This window comes from Erythrolamprus reginae, chromosome Z (assembly GCF_031021105.1).
Source record: "Erythrolamprus reginae isolate rEryReg1 chromosome Z, rEryReg1.hap1, whole genome shotgun sequence".
NCBI lineage: Eukaryota > Metazoa > Chordata > Lepidosauria > Squamata > Dipsadidae > Erythrolamprus > Erythrolamprus reginae.
In genome coordinates this window covers 148,203,299-148,223,902 of record NC_091963.1, presented here as the reverse complement: position 1 = coordinate 148,223,902, position 20,604 = coordinate 148,203,299, and the positions used below count along the sequence as shown (strand labels likewise).

Sequence of the window (20,604 nt, the reverse complement as noted above, 5' to 3'; positions counted from 1 at the left end):
TTTTGCGGCCCTATTTGGACAGGGAGTCCTTGCTCACAGTCACTCGTCACCTTGAGGTTCAACTACTGCAATGCTCTCTACATGGGGCTACCTCTGAAGAGTGTTCGGAAACTTCAAATCGTGCAGAATGCAGCCGCAAGAGCAGTCATGGGTCTTCCTAGATATTCCCATGTCTCTCCAACACTTCATGGACTGCAGTGGTTGTCGATTGGTTTCCGGACACAATTCAAAGTGTTGGTGATGACCTGCAAGGCCCCACGTGGCATCGGACCAGATGACTTACGGGACCGCTTTCTGCCGCATGAATCCCAGCGGCCAGATAGGTCCCACAGAGTCGGTCTTCTCCAGGTCCCATCAACTAGACCAGTGGTTCTCAACCTGGGGGTCGGGACCCCTTTGGGGTTCGAATGACCATTTCACAGGGGTTGCTTAAGACAAATTTCCCCTGGTATTAGCAACTAAAGTTTCTATTCTCCCGCCTTGGAACATATTCTTACAATCCGACCAATCAGGTGTTTACAGTGGGAGTGTCCCTCTGACCTTCCTGCCAATCAGAGTAAAACTCTGTTGGGAGAATTGGTGTTAGACTTATGGTTGGGGGTCACCACAACATGAGGAACTGTATTAAGGGGTCGTGGCATTAGAAAGGTTGAGAACCACTGAACTAGACAATGTTGTTGAGCGGGGCCTAGGGGAAGAGCCTTCTCTGTAGGGGCCCCGGCCCTCTGGAATCAGCTCCCCCCAGAGATTCGCATTGCCTCTACCCTCCTCGCCTTACGCAAGAGTCTCAAGATTCACCTATGTTGCCAGGTGTGGGGCAATTAGATCTAGACCCGCTGACCAATGAGGTGATTGAATTGGGTGATTGATTAATATATTGGGTTTCTAGCTGTAGTTTTGTTAACGTATTAGATTTGTTTTCTACGCTTTGTTTTACATTGTATCCTGTGAGCCAACCCGAGTTTTCGGAGAAGAGTGGCATACAAATCTAATTAATAATAATAATAATAATAATAATAATAATAATAATAATAATAACAACAACAACAACAACAACAATAACAACAACAACAACAACAATAATAATAATTTATTAGATTTGTAAGCCGCCCCTCTCCGAAGACTCGGGGCGGCTCACAACAATGATAAAAACAGTATTATAGCGAAACAAATCTAATATTAAAAAAGAAGCATATAAAACCCTATCATATTTAAAAACCAAACAACACATACATACCAAACATAAAATATAAAGAGCCTGGGAGAAAGGTGTCTCAACTTCCCAATGCCTGGTGGTATAGATGGGTCTTGAGTAGTTTACGAAAGACAAGGAGGGTGGGATCAGTTCTAATCTCCGGGTAAAGTTGATTCCAGAGGGCGGGGGCCGCCACAGAGAAGGCTCTTCCCCTAGGGCCTGCCAAACGACATTGTTTAGTCGACGGGACCCAGAGAAGGCCAACTCTGTGGGACCTTATCGGTCGCTGGGATTCGTGATAATGATTTTTTAAAAATTATTATTATTATTATTATTATTATTATTATTATTATTATTATTATTATTTCACCTGTGCAGGTAGCAAAATCTCCCATGGGAACACACATGCGCATGTGTTTTGGTGAGGTTTTTTGCTTCTGCACATGCTTCCATGCAAAAAAACTCACCGAACAGGCGTGCATGTGTGTTCCCATGCGAGATTTTGCTACCTGCACAGGTGCAGGAAGCAAAATTGCGCTTGATCCTGCGCTCGCTCACCGGAATTAGCCATGCCAGCAGGAACCCACTACTGGTAAGAATGCAGTCGATGTAATATATTCTGGCAAACCCTGGCTGGCTTGAGAATTCTGGGAGTTTAAATCCATAGGTCTTAAAAGTGATCAGGAAACTGTGCTTCACAGGAAGATATCCCCTTCCCCCTTGGCTTATAAAATTTATGCTTGGTATGTCTGTATGTATGATAGGTCTCTTAAATTAGGGTTTTTTAAATTAATTTAAATATTAGATTTGTTTACATTGTCTTATTATTGAGTCTACGGAGAGGGGCGGCATACAAATCAAATCAAATCAATCAATCAATCAATCAATCAAACAAACAAACAAACAAACAAACAAACAATAAATAAATAAAGATCCTCCCAGGTCCGGAATCTCACCTGCTGGTCCAGTGGCAGCCCTCACCACAGGGCTGGTATCTGTCTTCAAACCGAGAGTGACCTTCTTCACTTCCGGCGCTGTAGGGATCAAACAAACACGGAACGGTAAGCCGAAATGATCTACCCATTTTCATGACCAAGCAACCTCACATAATTTGGTATAAATCTTATTCGGCTAGAATTGATTTCAAGCAGGGATCGACTCCAACTAACTTCAAGGAGGCCATTTCTAAGTGGACCACGCAGCTCCTCCCCCACTGAACCACCATGGAACAGAAAGGTCATAAAACGGGGCAAAATTCACTCAGCAACTATTTCACTTAGTGACAGAAACATCGGCCTCAATTGTGGTCATAAACAGAGGTGAGATTTAGGCCAGTTCGGGCAAACCGGTATTAGTGATCTGCAGATGGGCCCTCCCCTACCTGCCCTGGCACTTTGTCATCCTATTCACCTATGTTTTCTAAGCCGTGCATGTGAGTGCCAGCAAAGCGCATGGACAGAAGGCCATGCGCATGCGTGGAAGGCGCACATGCTCACATTTTCAGTGCTGGGCAAATCATAGAAACATAGAAGATTGATGGCAGAAAAAGACCTCCTGGTCCATCTAGTCTGACCTTATACTATTCCCTGTATTTTATCCTAGGATGGATATATGTTTATACCAGGCATGTTAAAATTCAGTTCCTGTGGATTTACCAACCATGTCTGCTGGAAGTTTGTTCCAAGCATCTACTACGCTTTCAGTCAAAGAATATTTTCTCACATTGCTTCTGATCTTTCCCCCAACTAACCTCAGATTGTGCCCCCTTGTTCTTGTGTTCAGTTTCCTATTAAAAACACTTCCCTACTGAACCTTATTGAACCCTTCAACATATTTAAATGTTTCAATCATGTCTCCCCTTTCCCTTCTGTCCTCCAGACTATACAGATTGAGTTCATTAAGTCTTTCCTGATACGTTTTATGCTTAAGATCTTCCACCATTTTTGTAGCCCGTCTTTGGACCCATTCAATTTTATCCATATCTTTTTGTAGGTGAGGTCTCCAAAACTGAGCACAGTATTCCAAATGGGGTCTCACCAGCGCTCTATACAGCAGGATCACTGATCAAATGGGTGAACAGTGCAGTCAGGCGGTAGGGAAAGCAAGTAGGATGCTTGGCTGCATAGCTAGAGGTATAACAAGCAGGAAGAGGGAGATTATGATCCCGCTATATAGAGCGCTGGTGAGACCCCATTTGGAATTCTGTGTCCAGTTCCGGAGACCTCACCTACAAAAAGATATTGACAAAATTGAACGGGTCCAAAGACGGGCTACAAGAATGGTGGAAGGTCTGAAGCATAAAACGTATCAGGAAAGACTTCATGAACTCAATCTGTATAGTCTGGAGGACAGAAGGAAAAGGGGGGACATGATCGAAACATTTAAATATGTTAAAGGGCTAAATAAGGTCCAGGAGGGAAGTGTTTTTAATAGGAAAGTGAACACAAGAACAAGGGGACACAATCTGGAGTTAGTTGGGGGAAAGATCAAAAGCAACATGAGAAAATATTATTTGACTGAAAGAGTAGTAGATCCTTGGAACAAACTTCCAGCAGACGTGGTAGATAAATCCACAGTAACTGAATTTAAACATGCCTGGGATAAACATAGATCCATCCTAAGATAAAATACAGGAAATAGTATAAGGGCAGACGAGATGGACCATGAGGTCTTTTTCTGCCGTCAGTCTTCTATGTTTCTATCACTGTCTCCCTCTTCCTGCTTGTTATACCTCGAATCAGTTAGGTAAATTATGTGAAGTTCACCTCTAGGCCGTAAGGTGAGGTTGCCCTGTACAATGTCTCCTGTGGGCAAGAGACCCCCATGCTCTGGCGGCCTTCGGCCTACCACGAACCCTCCAACCCCACGAAGCACAACTTACGGGGCCCATGTGGTATTCTGGGCCTACCTGGTTCAGCGGGCTGAGGGCTGACTTCCCCGTTCTGGTAGTTGGGCGGGTTGAAAGCGTTGGACGCCTGGCTCACCATGGCATCTGGGACGGAGGCCTCGGCCTACCAAGGGACCAAGAAAGAGGGTGGGTGCCCTGTTGGCCAAAAAGGCCTCAATGGGGGCTTCACACCCCAGGCCTTCATTAGCAGTCAGGCCAAGGAAGCGGGAACGGAAGCAGATTTTATTCATCTTTTATTTCATTATTATTTTATTTATTAAATTTATATGCCGCCCACATTGGACTCTGGGGAGCTTACAATTAAAAACAGCCATTAAAAGCAGTTTAAAAGTACATCAATAATCCTTTAAAAAACTATACATATCTCTCAATCATTCATGGCTAAATCATAACCTAACGGCCCCAGGCCTATCGGAAAAGCCAGGTCTTCACAGCTTTCCAGAAGGCCGTAAAGTGGGGGTGGTGTGGATTCAGAGGAAGTTGGTTCCAGAACATTGGAGCCGCAACAGAGAAGGCCCTTCCCCACAGCACTGCCAACCGACATTGTTTGGTAGACAGCACCTGGAGAAGATCAACTCTTGATCAGCACTTCAGATCACAGAGAAGGAGAAGAAGGTAGTGCTGTTTACTTTTTGCATTTGCATTTTTTGAATTCAAGGAGAAGGGGCATTTATAACTGGCTGTTACAGACAATTTTATTAGCAGTTTGTTTTCAAACACAGACCAATCAGATTAGGCTGGGGCAGGATTAGACCGGGAAGTATAAAAGGCAGGAAAAAGCCATTTTAATTTGCACTTCAGATCACAGAGAAGGAGAAGAAGGTAGTGCTGTTTACTTTTTGCATTTGCGTTTTTTTGAATTCAAGGAGAAGGGGCATTTATAACTGGCTGTTACAGACAATTTTATTAGCAGTTTGTTTTCAAACACAGACCAATCAGATTAGGCTGGGGCAGGATTAGACCGGGAAGTATAAAAGGCAGGAAAAAGCCATTTTAATTTGCACTTCAGATCACAGAGAAGGAGAAGAAGGTAGTGCTGTTTACTTTTTGCATTTGCATTTTTTGAATTCAAGGAGAAGGGGCATTTATAACTGGCTGTTACAGACAATTTTATTAGCAGTTTGTTTTCAAACACAGACCAATCAGATTAGGCTGGGGCAGGATTAGACCGGGAAGTATAAAAGGCAGGAAAAAGCCATTTTAATTTGCACTTCAGATCACAGAGAAGGAGAAGAAGGTAGTGGCCCGCGCGCCTAACGGCGCGCGAATCATATAACTATAAACCAAAATCAGCAAAGTTTGGTAGCAATAGGGATTGTTGATTTTCCTGCTAAGTACTTGTATTTCAATACATTGTTAAGATGACTGGCTTGGTGCAGTGTAACAGTTGTTTGGCTGTTGTCTTCCGTAGTACCTTGTGGAACTTGGGGTATTGCCCTCTTTGCATAAGGACATCTAGGTTAGATGGCGAGATCTCTAGATTGCAGTCCTTAGTTTGTAGCTTGCAGTCAGAAGTGGAAAGATTGTCCCAGCCACGTGCTGTAATGCAGCCATGTGTCCAGCCTCCACTTCCACAGCGCCCCCCGAGGAGGAGGGCTGTGTGGACAACTGTCGGTTCAGGAAGATTGCGTGCAGTTGAGCAAAAACATAGCAATTTTGGTCTCTCTGTATCGAATTCCTATAGTGTTCTTGTGGATTTAAATAGTAAGGATGTTGGAGATATTAGCAAGGTCCCTCAGGCAGAGAATGATGGGATGTTCAAAGGGGAAGTTGTCGTAAATGTCACCAAACCATCAAGTACAGTTAGTAGAAATAAAAAGAGGACACATTTTCTTGTGGGTGATTCGACCGTTAGAGGTGTTGATTTGGGACAGAGCAAGGATGTGGTTAAGGTGCTGAGGTGTCTCCCAGGGGCCACTGCCAGCAGGGACAGGAGGCGGATTACAAACATTGTTAAGACTGTGAGTAAAGGTAATAACGTTGATGTGGTGGTGCATCTTGGCACAAATGATTTGTCCCAGAGAAATGTTAATGTAGTAAAAAGAGATTTTCAATGTCTAAGTGTGGAGCTGGGTAAAATAACTGATTCAGTGACTTTCTCAGAGGTGTTACCGGTTTGTGGCCAAGAGGATAAAACAACGTGTATCAGAGAGTTTAATGTGTGGTTAAGGCAGTGGTGTAAAGCTGAAGGTTTTGGCTATGTAAGTCATGATGTCAGTAGGTGGTCTAATAGGGAGTTGTTTAAGAGGGATGGTTTGCATCCATCATACAGAGGTACCCAGGTACTCGGTGAGGAATTCAGAACTTTTTTGGACAGGCATTTAAACTAGGTAAAGGGGACAGAGATGTAACTGATGTGGGTGATTTCTGTCCCCGACCAATGAGGATAAAGCAGTTTTTGGAAGCTTATGAAAAGGGAGCTGCAAATAAAATAGATGTAGTTGTTGATGATAAGGGGCAAACTAATAATGAAAATAATGTTCTTCGTGTAATGTGCACGAATGCTCGAAGCTTGAGCAACAAGCTCTGTGAATTAATGGCCATAATATCTAGAGATAATTTGGACCTGGTTGCCATAACTGAGACATGGTTTAAGGATTCTAATGAATGGGAAATATCCATACCAGGATATACACTGTATAGGAAGGATAGAATAGAGAGAAGGGGAGGTGGAGTAGCCATTTATGTTAAAGAAACTCTAAAAACAACACTAATTCAAAATACATGTCAAGATCTAGAGACCCTCTGGATTTGCATGCAAAATAAAGACGGTTCTGTCATTAGAATTGGGGTGATCTATAGGCCTCCAGGGCAATCTGAGGAATATGACAACAAGATGGTGGATGAAATTACCCAAATGGCAGTAAAGGGAGATATTGTGGTTATGGGTGATTTCAACATGCCTGATGTTGACTGGAATATCCCCAGTGCCCTTACATGCAAAAGTAAGAATATAGTAGAGGCCTTTACAGGAGCAGCTCTGGCACAGCTGGTTAAGACACCAACTAGAGGGGAGAATATTCTAGATTTAGTTTTTACGAATGGGAATTGGGTTTCAGATGTCAAGGTGGGAGAAAATTTAGGTTGCAGTGACCATCTATGTTTGTGGTTTGATGTAAAAACTCATTGTGAGCAATCCTATAATGCAACCAAAGTATTGGATTTCAGAAAAACAAATTTTAATGCAATGGGGGAATATTTAGATAATGAATTAAAGGGGAGGGATAAAATGGCAGGAGCGAGCACCCAGTGGACTGTATTTAAAAAGGCCATCTTAAAAGCCACTGGACTGTATGTAAGACAAATAACTAAAGGTAAAAGGAAGAAGAAACCGCTATGGTTTAGCAATGATGTAAGGACTATAGTCAATGAAAAAAAGGCTGCCTATAGGAGGTATAAAGAGTCTGGAAGTATAGCTGATAGGGAGGTGTATAAAATGAGACAGAAGGAGGCGAAACAGATAATATATGCTGCTAAAGCCTCAAAAGAGGAAGAAATTGCCAAATCTCTAAAGAAGGGGGATAAAACCTTCTTCAGATATATTAGTGATAAGAAGAAGAAAAACTGCGGCATCACGAAGCTTAGTACCGGGAAAAATACATGCATTAATGGGAATAAGGAGATCGCTGACCATTTCAATAGCTACTTCTGTTCAGTTTTCTCAAAAGACACCTTACAAAATAATACTATAGAGGGATATAGCATTGCCTCCAACTGTACGGATTCAGCTCCAGTGATCTTAGAAGCCGATGTCTTAGAAGAACTTGAACGATTAAAGATAAATAAGGCAATGGGTCCAGATGGCATCCACCCCAGAGTTCTTAAAGAACTCAGATCTGTCATTGCTACCCCCCTGACTGATTTGTTTAACCAATCCTTGTTAACAGGAGATGTTCCTGAGGATTGGAGAATGGCAAGTGTTGTGCCTATCCACAAGAAGGGCAGTAGAGAAGAAGCTGGTAACTACAGGCCAGTTAGCTTGACATCAGTTGTCGTTAAAATGATGGAGACTCTACTGAAAAAGAGGATAAATCAGCACCTAAAAAACAATAAATTATTGGACCCAAATCAGCATGGCTTTACTGAAGGCAAATCATGTCAGACTAATCTCATTGATTTCTTTGACTATGTCACAAAGGTGTTGGATGAAGGTGGTGCTGTGGATATTGCCTACCTGGACTTCAGCAAAGCCTTTGATACGGTTCCACATAAAGAGCTGATAGATAAATTAGTGAAGATTGGACTTAATCCCTGGATAGTTCAATGGATTTGCAGCTGGCTGAAGCATAGACACCAGAGGGTTGTTGTGAATGGCGAGTATTCTGAGCAGAGTCAGGTTACAAGCGGTGTGCCACAAGGGTCTGTTCTGGGTCCTATTCTTTTTAATATGTTTGTGAGTGACATAGGGGAAGGTCTGGTAGGGAAGGTTTGCCTATTTGCCGATGACTCTAAAGTGTGCAATAGGGTTGATATTCCTGGAGGCGTCGGCAATATGGTAAATGATTTAGCTTTACTAGATAAATGGTCAAAGCAATGGAAACTGCAGTTTAATGTTTCCAAATGTAAAATAATGCACTTGGGGAAAAGGAATCCTCAATCTGACTATTGTATTGGCAGTTCTGTGTTAGCAAATACTTCAAAAGAAAAGGATTTAGGCGTAGTGATTTCTGACAGTCTCAAAATGGGTGAACAGTGCAGTCAGGCGGTAGGGAAAGCAAGTAGGATGCTTGGCTGCATAGCTAGAGGTATAACAAGCAGGAAGAGGGAGATTATGATCCCGCTATATAGAATGGTGGTGAGACCACATTTGGAATACTGTGTTCAGTTCTGGAGACCTCACCTACAAAAAGATATTGACAAAATTGAACGGGTCCAAAGACGGGCTACAAGAATGGTGGAAGGTCTTAAGTATAAAACGTATCAGGAAAGACTTAATGAACTCAATCTGTATAGTCTGGAGGACAGAAGGAAAAGGGGGGACATGATCGAAACATTTAAATATATTAAAGGGTTAAATAAGGTCCAGGAGGGAAGTGTTTTTAATAGGAAAGTGAACACAAGAACAAGGGGACACAATCTGAGGTTAGTTGGGGGAAAGATCAAAAGCAACATGAGAAAATATTATTTTACTGAAAGAGTAGTAGATCCTTGGAACAAACTTCCAGCAGACGTGGTAGATAAATCCACAGTAACTGAATTTAAACATGCCTGGGATAAACATATATCCATCCTAAGATAAAATACAGAAAATAGTATAAGGGCAGACTAGATGGACCATGGGGTCTTTTTCTGCCGTCAGACTTCTATGTTTCTATGTTTCTATGTTTCTAACTCTGTGTGGCCTTATTGGCTGCTGGGAGGTATGCGGTGAAAGGCGGTCTCATTGGTTGGAGATTTTTTACAGCTTCAAATAACCTCCCCCCCCCAAAAAATATATATATGGAGGAATGGGAGGAAGAGGAGGGGGAAGGAGACAAGGAGGAGTTTTTGGTGTTCTCTAAGCTTGGTGGTTTTTTTGCAGACGTTCCATGACCAGACTAGCGAACATCATCAGGGCTAGTGGGATGTGTGAGATGAGTAGAGGAGGAGGAGGAGGAGGAGGAAAATAGAGGAGGAAGAGGAGAAGAAGGAAAAGAATAGAGGAGGAAGAGGAGGAGGAGGAGGAAAATAGAGGAGGAAGAAGAGAAGGAAAAGAATAGAAGAGGAAGAGGATGATGATGATGATGATGATAATAATAATAATAATAATAATAATAATAATAATAATAATAATGAGAAGGAGAAGAAGAAGAAGAAGAAGAAGGAGGAGGAGGAAACATCATCAGTGCTAGAAGGGAGTGGGATTTGTGGAAAAGAGGGAGGAAGATGACATGAAGGAGAATAAAGAAAAGGACAAGGAGGAAAAGGAAGAGGAGAAAGAAAAAGAGAAGGAGGAGGAGGAGAAGGAAAAGGAGGAGAAAGATAAGGAGGAAGAAAGGGGAAAGAGGTAGGGAGTGAATAAGTCCCTAGGGAGTTGGTCGGTATAGAATAGAATAAATAGAATAGAGAATAGACTAGAATATATGGAACAAATCTTTATGTAACTAAATGAATTAATAAAAAAGGGTACGGAAGGCGGTTTAAAAAATAAATAAATAAAATAATAATAATAATAATAATAATAATAATAATAATAATAATAATAATGAAGACATTAACAACCAAAAAGAACAACAGTGAATGCTGATGATTTCTATTCACCAGAAAATAATTTGATATGCAACAAGACTGTAACTCTCCTTCTCTGAAGAGGAAATTGATGGTATTTCTATGTTATTTGTAATTTTGTAATTGTCCAGGTGTTTTTTGTTGGTTTAGAAGTGTATGTATATTTTTCTATTTTCATTTTTGCGTATTGCAAATATTGCAAATATGTCAATGTATATATTTTCTTGACTATGCTTTTTTAAAAAACAAATTATTAAAAATTACTTTAAAAAAAAGGAATAGAAAATAGAATAAAAAATAGAATAAAATAGAATAGAAAAATAAAGCTAAAAATAAAATAAATAAAATAAAATAAATAAAATAGAGAAAGATGAGCAAAGAGTGAGATGAGACTGAAGACCAAGAAGATGAGCAGTCTGAATGATAATAGCAAAATTGTATTAAATTAAGATTGGCGTGGACATATGTAAACTAAAGGTATATAGGTGAACTAAGGCATAATGTGAAGTAAAAGTACAGTATATGTGTGGGAATGTTATAATTGATGTAAATGTGGAGAAAAATAAAAAAACTTTAAGCCGTCGAAAAAAAAAAGATGAGAAGAAAGAAAAGGACAAGGGAGAAAAAAAGGAAGAGGAAGAACAAGGAAAAGATTAGGAGGAGGAGAGAAAGAGCGGGAGGAGGAGAAAGGAAAGAGAAAGGGGAAACAGGCGAAGGAGAAAGAGGAAATGAAGGAGAAGAAAGAAAAGGAGGAAGAGGAGGATGAGAAGGGATAGAGAAAAGAAATTCGAACAAAGCAAGTTAAGGCATCTCCAGAAAGATTATATCTAGGAGTTCTCCTTCTGGGCCTGCTTAAAGATGCAGGGACTACAACTCCCAGAATCCCCCAGCTACTGGAGTTGACATCTTAAAACAACTGCAGTTGAGACAGATCTGTTCCCAGTCCAGATGTTCTTTCTCCATCGCACGGAGTATCGCATGGGGGACAAAGCGAGCCCCCTCCCCTATCCTAGCCCAATTCAGCCCGAGGCCTCCCCACCGGGGTCTCAACCACCCCCATCTTCGCCCCTTACCCCTTGCAGCGGCAACAGGGAATTGGGTAGCGGCTTCATGTCTTCCTTTGGACTCGCCATCTCTGCCTCCGGGCTGCTGGGAACCTCCATCGTCACATGCTTGGTTTTTGATGCTTTGCCCTTCTTGCCTTGGAAAAAAGAAAGGACAGAATCTTAAGGGCAATTTTTAAGCCATATCCTGTTCCCCCCCTCCCGACAGCCCTGCAAGGTAGGCCAGGTCAGAAAAAAAAAGATAGCAAGGATTACAGGAAGGTTGGGGCTCTCGTGTCTCAATCTCGGCTTCCTGTAAAGGTGAGGACTTCAACTCCCAGAATTCCCCAGGCAGCGGAAGTGCATCCACCTTAAAGCGTCCTGGGTAGAGAGTTTTGGGAAACAAAGTCCTTCCATTTTACAGTGTGCTGCTTGGAGAACTGTAGAAGTTGGAAGTCCACAGCTCTTAAATGAAAACAAAGTGGCTGGGGAATTCTGGGACCTAGTCGTCTGATCTTAAAGGACACAGTCTGGGGAATTTATTTTATTTATTTATTTTGTCCAATACACAATGAGGGTTTTAGTGGGTATATATCTATATATACATAATAAAATACATGATGAAGGTTATAGAGGAGATACTCATAGTAAAATATATCTAAGAAATAATAGAAAAGAAGATAAAGTAATAGAACGTATCAATGAAAGAATAGAAGAAGAAATATAGGAATAGAAGAAAGGTGTAGGAGATATAGGAGAGCAATAGGACAGGGGACGGAAGGCACTTTAGTGCACTTGTACTCGCCCCTTACTGACCTCTTAGGAATCTGGATAGGTCAACCGTAGATAATCTAAGGGTAAAGTGTTGGGAGTTTGGGGATGACACTATGGAGTCCGGTAATGAGTTCCATGCTTCGACAACTCGGTTACTGAAGTCATATTTTTTACAGTCAAGTTTGGAGCGGTTAATATTAAGTTTAAATCTGTTGTGTGCTCTTGTGTTGTTGTGGTTGAAGCTGGAGTAGTCGCCGACAGGCAGGACGTTGCAGCATATGATCTTGTGGGCAATACTTAGATCTTGTTTAAGGCGTCTTAGTTCTAAACTTTCTAGGCCCAGGATTGAAAGTCTCGTCTCATAGGGTATTCTGTTTCGAGTGGAGGAGTGAAGGGCTCTTCTGGTGAAGTATCTTTGGACATTTTCAAGGGTGTTAATGTCTGAGATGCTTTATGGGTTCCAAACAGATGAGCTGTATTCGAGGATGGGTCTGGCAAAAGTTTTGTAAGCTCTGGTCAGTAGTGTGAGATTGCCAGAGCAGAAGCTACATAGGATTAGGTTTACAACTCTTGGAGTTCGAGTCCTCACCTCTTAAAGCAAGGTGGCTGGGGAATTCTGGGAATTGAAGTCCACCCATCTTGAAGCATACTGGCTAGGGAATTCTGGGAATTGAAGTCCTCACCTCTTAAAGCAAGGGGGCTGCTGAATTCTGGGAAACTTTTCCTATCTTAAAGCAAACTGTCTGAGGAATTCTGGGAGCGGCAATCCACCCAACTTGAAGCATGCTGGGTGGGGAATTCTGGGAGTTGAAGCCCACCCATTTTAAAGCCCTGCTGGCTGGGGAATCCTGGGAAATGAAGTCCATCTGTCTTAAAGCCGCCAAGTTTGAAAATAACTGCTTTAAAAGCTGTCCCCTCAAAATGACTGCTACTTCTCGAATGCCTCTTCTGACACGTGGTGCCAAGGTTGAGCCAGGTGCAGAAATTCAGAATATCTGAGCCGGGGTTTGAAAACCCGGGTTCAAATCTGCCTGGCCTACTTGAAGAAAAGCGAGATATACCAGATGGAATTAATCATGTTCCAAATTCAGCAATCTTTAGAGAGTAGATCAATCGGTGGGAAACATCCAGATTCCCCCCGCCCCCGCCCTGCATCGCAACCCCATGACATGTTCCTGGGCCAAGCTGAGGTGGGCTGGGGCTGATGGGAACTAGAGTCCTGTGTGGCTCCGCAAAGGCCCAGGCAAGGTTCAGCAAAGAGGGAATCCATCGCATTTCCTTACCCATCATCTGCTCCAAAACCGGCACCAAGCGATACACTTTGTAAGGCTCCGTGATGTCTGACCTGGAACGGGAAGGCACTTCCTCGAACTCAGGACTTTTGCTCAAAGCACAGCGGACGCGGGTCTTCCAAATGGCCGGGTTCTTTTCCCCAGGATTATACTTTCCTTTATAGATAGCCCAAGCCTAGGAAAGGAAAAGTTATTTATTGGCTTACTTACTTACATTACTTACCTATTTAATTTACTTACTTACTTATTACTTATCTCACTTAACTTACTTTATTTGCTTAACTTACTTATTACTTATCTTACTTACTTAACTTACTCATTATTTACTTACATAACTTACTTTATTTGCTTAACTTACTTACCGGTACTTATTACTTATCTTACTTACTTAACTTAACTTACTTACTTATTACTTATCTTACTTAATTAACTTAACTTCCTTATTATTTATTTACATAACTTACTTTATTTGCTTAACTTACTTATTACTTATCTTACTTACTTAATTTAACTTACTTACTTATTACTTATCTTACTTATTTAACTTACTTATTATTTACTTAACTTATTTACATCATCATCTTTTAATGATGCTATAATAATAATAATAATAATAATAATAATAATAATAACAACAACAACAACAACAACAATAATTTATTAATTTTGCATGCCGTCCCTCTTCGAAGACTTGGGGCGGCTCACAACAGCAAGGACAGTACAATACAAATCTAATAATTAAAAACTATGACTAAAAACCCACTATCATTAAAAAACAATCAATACAATACAGTCACAACCACACAATCCCTTGTGGGGAGGAGTCTGGGCAACTGAAGGATGGTGAATGTTTACTGGCCGGTTGCCCTTCCTGTCACTGATGAAGAGTTTTGTTCAGCAGATAAATTCTCATCAGGTCCAGAGAAGAAATATTTGCCTCTACCTCGGTTTGAACTCACAGCTTCCTGATTGTGAGGTGAGAGCTGCCACTGCACCATTATCTCTCTCTCTCTCTCTCTCTCCATCCATCCATCTGTATCTATCTATCTATCTATCTATCTATCTATCTATCTATCTATCTATCTATCTCTCTCTCTCCATCCATCTATCTGTATCTATCTATCTATCTATCTATCTATCATCTACCTACCTACCTACCTATCATCTACTTTCTTATTTATCACTGAAAAGAAATATTCTTCCTTTATTACTTTATAAGTCACACAAGGCAGTCAAATCAAAGCAATTTCATTCCTAATCTTCCTTCCTTCCTTCCTTCCTTCCTTCCTTCCTTCCTTCCTTCCTTCCTTCCTTCCTTCCTTCCTTCCTATCTTTGTTGTTCCTCCCTGAATCCAGGATCATGATCCCACCAGCAGAAAAAGCCACAAGCATTTTCCCCCCCTGGGCATCTAAAAGAACCCCAAGGCAGATTTTAAACTTTACAGAAATCCTTTACAAAATAACACAGTTGGGAGGAACCCTGGAGGTCTTCTGCTCAAGTACGAAAACCCTACACTATTTCAGACAAATAGCTGCCCAATCTCTTCTTAAAAACCTCCAATGACAGAGCATTCACAATTTCTGGTGGCAAGTTGTTCCCCTGATTAATTGTTCTCACTGCTAGGAAGTTTCTCCTTAATTCTAAGTTGCTTATCTCTTTGATTTGTTTGTTTGTTTATCAGATTTCTATGCCACCTTTCTCCTGTTCCCTGTCTGACTTTCAGGTGCTTTGGAGAATAATTTTATTCTTTCTTCTTTGAGGCATCCCCTGAGATACAGGAACACTGCTATCATGTCTCCCCTGGGCCTTCTTTTCACTAAACTAGCCATGCCCAGTTCCTGCAATTAACACTTCACATGATCTTGATTCTATCCCTCTGGTGTTGGCTTTTTTGGCTGCAATGGCACATGGCTTGCTCATATTTATCCCGCTGTTTATGAAACTATAATATTTTCTTGTAACAACTACCACACTTTTGACACTCAGAAATTCCCAACCTTCCATTTGCACACACTCTGCCAACTCGGCACCTTAAAAAAGCCAGCGTCCTCTTCCTCTCGGAATTCCTGCTTTCCAGCGTGTTTCCACGGGATACGGAACATGGTTTTGGCCGGTGGGTCATCCCAAACCAAACCTGGATGTTTCCCACTCTCCACTTGCTCCACAGTCCAGTCTCGGAGTTTCCGAGTGGATCGTATCCCTCGCTTGGAGGTTGCCATCTGCAAGGAAGAGAGAGAGAAGACAATGCAGCTAGTCCTCAACGTACATCCGTTTGTTTAGTCACTGTTCAAACTTACAATGAAAAAAGAATCATGTGAGAGGGCTTGATAGATCAGCAACTACTTTTCTTATTTCATTTTATTACTTTATTATTTTATTTAATTTATTACTTTATTCATTTATTATTTTATTTAATTATATTTTCTTATCATTTTCATATTATTTTATTTTTATTTATTTTTATTTTATTATATTTTATTTAAAATTTTCTCATTTATTTTATTTATTTTTATTTTGTTTTTATTTATTATCTTATTACTTTATTTATTTTATTATTTTATTTTTATTATTGTATTTTTTTCTTATCATTTTATTATTTTATTTTGTTTTTATTTATTATTTTATTATTTTATTATATTTATTCGTTTTATTTCACTGCAATTTTGTTTTATTATTTTTCACTTATTTTATTATTTTATTTTTATTATTTTATTTTATTACATTTTCTTATTATTTTATGATTTCATTTCATTTCATTTTGCCGGCCTGTCTCATTTCAAAGTGACTTTGGGCGGCTTTGGGGTTGCAAATTCTATTTTATTCTATTTTATCTCTTTTTAAGAAAACCCTTCTCTACTAATTACACCTAGTCCTTGACTTACAGCGGTTCACTTAGTGACCGTTCAAATTACAATGACAATGAAAAACGTGACCCAGGAACATTTTTCACATGTATGACTGTTGTAGTAGTCTCAGAATCTTGTGATCAAAATTCAGATGCTTGGTCACTGACACACAATGATGACCGTGGTCATGTCATCCTCTTTTGACAAGCAAACTCACTTAACAGATTCGTTTAACAACTGGTTGTAAAATGGGGCAAGACTCGCTTAACCAATGGTTCACTTAGCAATATTTATTTATTTATTTATTTTGTCCAATACACAATGAGGGTTTTAGTGGGTATATATCTATATACACATAGTAAAATACATGAAGAAGATTATAGAGGAGATACTCATAGTAAAATGTATCTAAGAAAGAATAGAAAAGAAGGTATAGTAATAGAACATATCAATGAAAGAATAGAAGAAGAGATATAGGAATAGAAGAAAGGTATAGGAGATATAGGAGAGCAATAGGACAGGGGACGGAAGGCACTCTAGTGCACTTGTACTCGCCCCTTACTGACCTCTTAGGAATCTGGAGAGGTCAACCGTGGATAATCTAAGGGTAAATTGTTGGGGGTTTGGGGATGACACTGTGGAGTCCAGTAATGAGTTCCACGCTTTGACAACTCGGTTACTGAAGTCATATTTTTTAAAGTCAAGTTTGGAGCAGTTAATATTAAGTTTAAATCTGTTGTGTGCTCTTGTGTTGTTGTGGTTGAAGCTGAAGTAGTCGCCGACAGGCAGGACGTTGCAGCATATGATGTTGTGGGCAATACTTAGATCTTGTTTAAGGCGTCTTAGTTCTAAGCTTTCTAGGCCCAGGATTGAAAGTCTCGTCTCGTCAATAGAAGTGTGGGACCCCCTTGTGGTCGTTAGTGGTAGTGGAAGGCTACCCCTATACACGAACACATTGTAATGAACTTTGAGGAGCGTAAACACTTTTAAAATTTCTTTTATGTTTTCACCTGTCGGTAATCTTGCTTAATTATGCTGTCCTTTTTAATTCATACCTCCAGATGGTTTTATTAAGTTGTTGTAAACCGCTCACAGGGGTGAGATGGATGTAGAAATATAAACATGAAATGGAATGAAAGCCTGAGAGAAGACCAGATGAAAAGCTCATTTTTAACAAACAAACAAACAACAGTAAAAAACACAATCCAGATTTGGAAATAACTTCAAGCTGACAAGTGCTAGCAAAAAAACCCCGCCAACACCAAGGAACTTTCAGTACAAAAAAACAAAAACCACACACAACCCACACAAGAGGTTACTTTGTTGAACTTCCAGGAACTCAGAAAATCAGAGATCTAATAGAAGCACCGCCTTGGGTGGGCTGGACAAAGGAAGCAAAAAAGACTTTGAATAAATAAATAAAGAAGAGAGAGGGAGGGAGAGAGACAGAGACAAATAAAAAGACAAAGGAAGGGGGAGGAAGAGGAATCTGGTGATATACCTAAAACAAAAAGCTTTATTTGGAGTTATAAGCAACAAATTTTTAAAAATTAGCGACTGGTACTGTCTTTAAAATGGATTTTTCAGCAGCGGTCTGCTACTATAAGTATTTATTTATTTATTTTTCCAATACACAATACATAATGAAGAGAATATACATGTAGTAATATAGAGAAAAGGATAGAAGAAAAGATATAAAAAAAGAGAAGATATATGAAAGAAAGAAAAGATATATGAGATAAAGGAGAGAGAATTGTAATTTTACAATTAATTGTAATTAATTTTAAAATTAATTGTAAAAGTAACAGGTTGGGGCACCCAGGAAAGGTACTAGAGGGGTGAAGAGGAAGGAGAAAGGAAGGGAGAAAAGGAGTGAGAGGTGGAGAGAGAGAGAGAGACGAAGAAGAAAGAGGGTGAGAGAGGTTTAGGAAGAGTGAAGGGAAAGGAGGTAGGAGGAGGAAAGAAGGAAGGAGGAAGGGGGTTGCAAGAGAGGGTAATTAAAGGGGCAGGCTGCCGTTGTTTAACAATTTTTTAAAAAAAAATTAAATAGGGGTCTATGAATAAAGAGCAAAAATGTACAATTATGAACTTTGTATGATGTATGTAATACTGGAAGGTATATACTGTATACACATTGAATCTGTATTTGTGAAGGTGGAGAAAAAAACTTTTGAAAAAAAAGAGAGACATAGAAAAAGAGAGAGAAAGAAAGGGAGACAGGTAAAAAGACAGTGAGAGAGACAGAGAAAGATAAAAAGAGAGAGGCATTAAGCAGTAGCCCAGCAGACGAATAACAACAACAATAATCTAAAGCAGAGAGGAAATGAAATAGTGACAACAAATTTATGGAGGAAGGAAAACATAAGATACCTTAAAGAATGTTTCAAACCAGAAAGCCTCTTGCTGGGATGGGTGGCTGTAGAAATCAGCTACCCTTACATCATGTCAATAAAATGTCCACTGGGAAATCAAGAGGAAAGAATGAATAAAACTCAATGGATTTTCGCTACTCTGCAAAAGTCTGCTTTAACTTGGGGCCCTCTCCCTCCCAGCCAGTCTCTTGACCCAAACTGGGGAAGCAACTTAGAAATAACAACAAGAGGAAATGGAAGAGAGAATAATAATAGAAGTACAGTAGTAGTAATAATAGTAATAATAAATCATAATCATCAGAAGAGGAAGAGGAGGAGGAAGAAGAATTTTATGTAATAAAATTTAATAAAAATAAGTTTAATATTATTTTTTTAAAAGGAAAGTTGCAAGAGACATTGAATCCTTAATGCCTTTTTAGCAATAGCGCCTGGTTATTGGTATGCTGCTTTGAGAAAAAAACAATAACAACAATACCAACAACCATGACAATAATAAATAACAACATCCACAGACCGAGGCAACCACTCCAGCTAGACGAAAGAGAAATCGGACGGACACTGCAACTTTTGCAGCTAAAAAATAAATCGTGCCCGTTTGCAGTATACATACATACATACATACGTATGTATATATAAAAAATTAAAACCGAAGTTCTGCATCAAAATCGAAATGCAAATCGATAGTGCTCGTTTGCAAGCAGGTCAAGAAGTCGATAAATAAATCGTGCACGTCTGCATCAAAATTAAAGGAACTTCTCCCCCCCCCTCCCCATTTTTAACAAAAAAGCGAGTTTAAGAGGGTTCGGAGGGAGGAAAAGTCGTACCTGGCCGCGCTTCTCTTCTCCTCCGCTCCGCTTTCTCCTTCCCTCCTTCCTCCCTGCCGCTGCTCGACCCCGGCTAAAAAATTATTTTAAAAAACAGAAGTGGTTCCCAGCTATCGCCCCGCCCCGCCAGTTCTCCTCCTGGTCCGCCCCCCTCGGCCCCGCCCGATTCCATTTCTTCATGGCTTGTTCATCCTTCCCAGAAATCACGTGTATCGCGTCTATCTGGGTCGTCTCGGTGCGCAACAGCCAGGGGGCAGCAGAGGGCTAGCTTTTTTTCTTATTTATTTATTTGATTTTTTTAAAAAAAATGTCGCCCTTTTCCTCAGACTCAGGGCGGCTTATAACATGTTAGCAATAGCACTTTTTAACAGAGCCAGCATATTTTGCCCCACAATCTGGCTCCTCATTTTACCCACCTCGGAAGGATGGAAAGCTGAGTCGACCTTGAGCCGGTGGGGAGATTTGAACCGCTGACCTGCAGACCTACAGTGCGGAATATCAACACAGGGCAATATTTGTAGCTGAGGGTTGAATTGAGGCGTTTATTCCTCACTGTGGGATATATGTGTCCTGCCTATCTAGCCCACGTCCTCTCTTTTTATCATCTTTGTGGCTGTCGTTTCTCTTTCATTTCACATCTGTATCATCTCTTGGTCATCTCTCATCACCTCTGTATCTAACATCTTACACATCAATAGCTCTATCCATCTAATATCTTGCCTATCCATCTGTCTGAATCTATCTATCTATCTATCATCTGAATCTATCTATCATCTGCATCTATGTCTCTCTCTATCATCTGCATCTGCATCTGCCTGTCTGTCTGTCTGTCTGTCTGTCTATCTATCTATCTATCTATCTATCTATCTATCTATCTATCTATCTATTTATATTGGAGGTAGTCACTCTTTGAGACCTGTATGCAACAAAATTTCATGTTAATGTACACCAATGAGTTTGTTCTGATCCAGCTCCCCAAACATGTCAAACCCTTTGACATGAACTCAAAAGATTCCTTTATTAGGAGCGCCGGCAGCTCCAGCAAAAAGTTTTTTTTCTCTCTCATTGCAGGCTAACAAATCCAGCCGGCCAGGAGATGAATAGTTGTCTTCCACACCTATTCATTTTCATCCCCTGCTTTT

At 40.3% G+C, this 20,604-nt stretch overlaps 1 protein-coding gene across 3 annotated transcripts in view; it reads right to left on the bottom strand.

Moving 5' to 3' along the window:
• Positions 1 to 19,647, bottom strand: part of IRF9 (interferon regulatory factor 9) — a 28,924-nt gene extending 9,277 nt beyond the window's left edge. The window contains exons 1-7 of one of the 3 annotated variants that reach the window (XM_070726852.1): positions 19,463 to 19,626; positions 18,637 to 18,726; positions 15,451 to 15,639; positions 13,411 to 13,594; positions 11,384 to 11,511; positions 4,104 to 4,206; positions 2,152 to 2,229 (exon numbers count right to left, since the gene is read on the bottom strand). In XM_070726852.1, coding sequence (XP_070582953.1) covers positions 2,152 to 2,229; positions 4,104 to 4,206; positions 11,384 to 11,511; positions 13,411 to 13,594; positions 15,451 to 15,639 — 682 coding nt within the window. In that variant the 5' untranslated portion in view covers positions 18,637 to 18,726; positions 19,463 to 19,626. Of the gene's footprint in view, positions 1 to 2,151; positions 2,230 to 4,103; positions 4,207 to 11,383; positions 11,512 to 13,410; positions 13,595 to 15,450; positions 15,640 to 18,636; positions 18,727 to 19,462 lie in introns of all 3 variants that reach the window. The other 2 variants (XR_011556769.1, XM_070726851.1) reach the window with 2 other exon arrangements.
• Between the last annotated feature and the right edge of the window lie 957 nt (positions 19,648 to 20,604).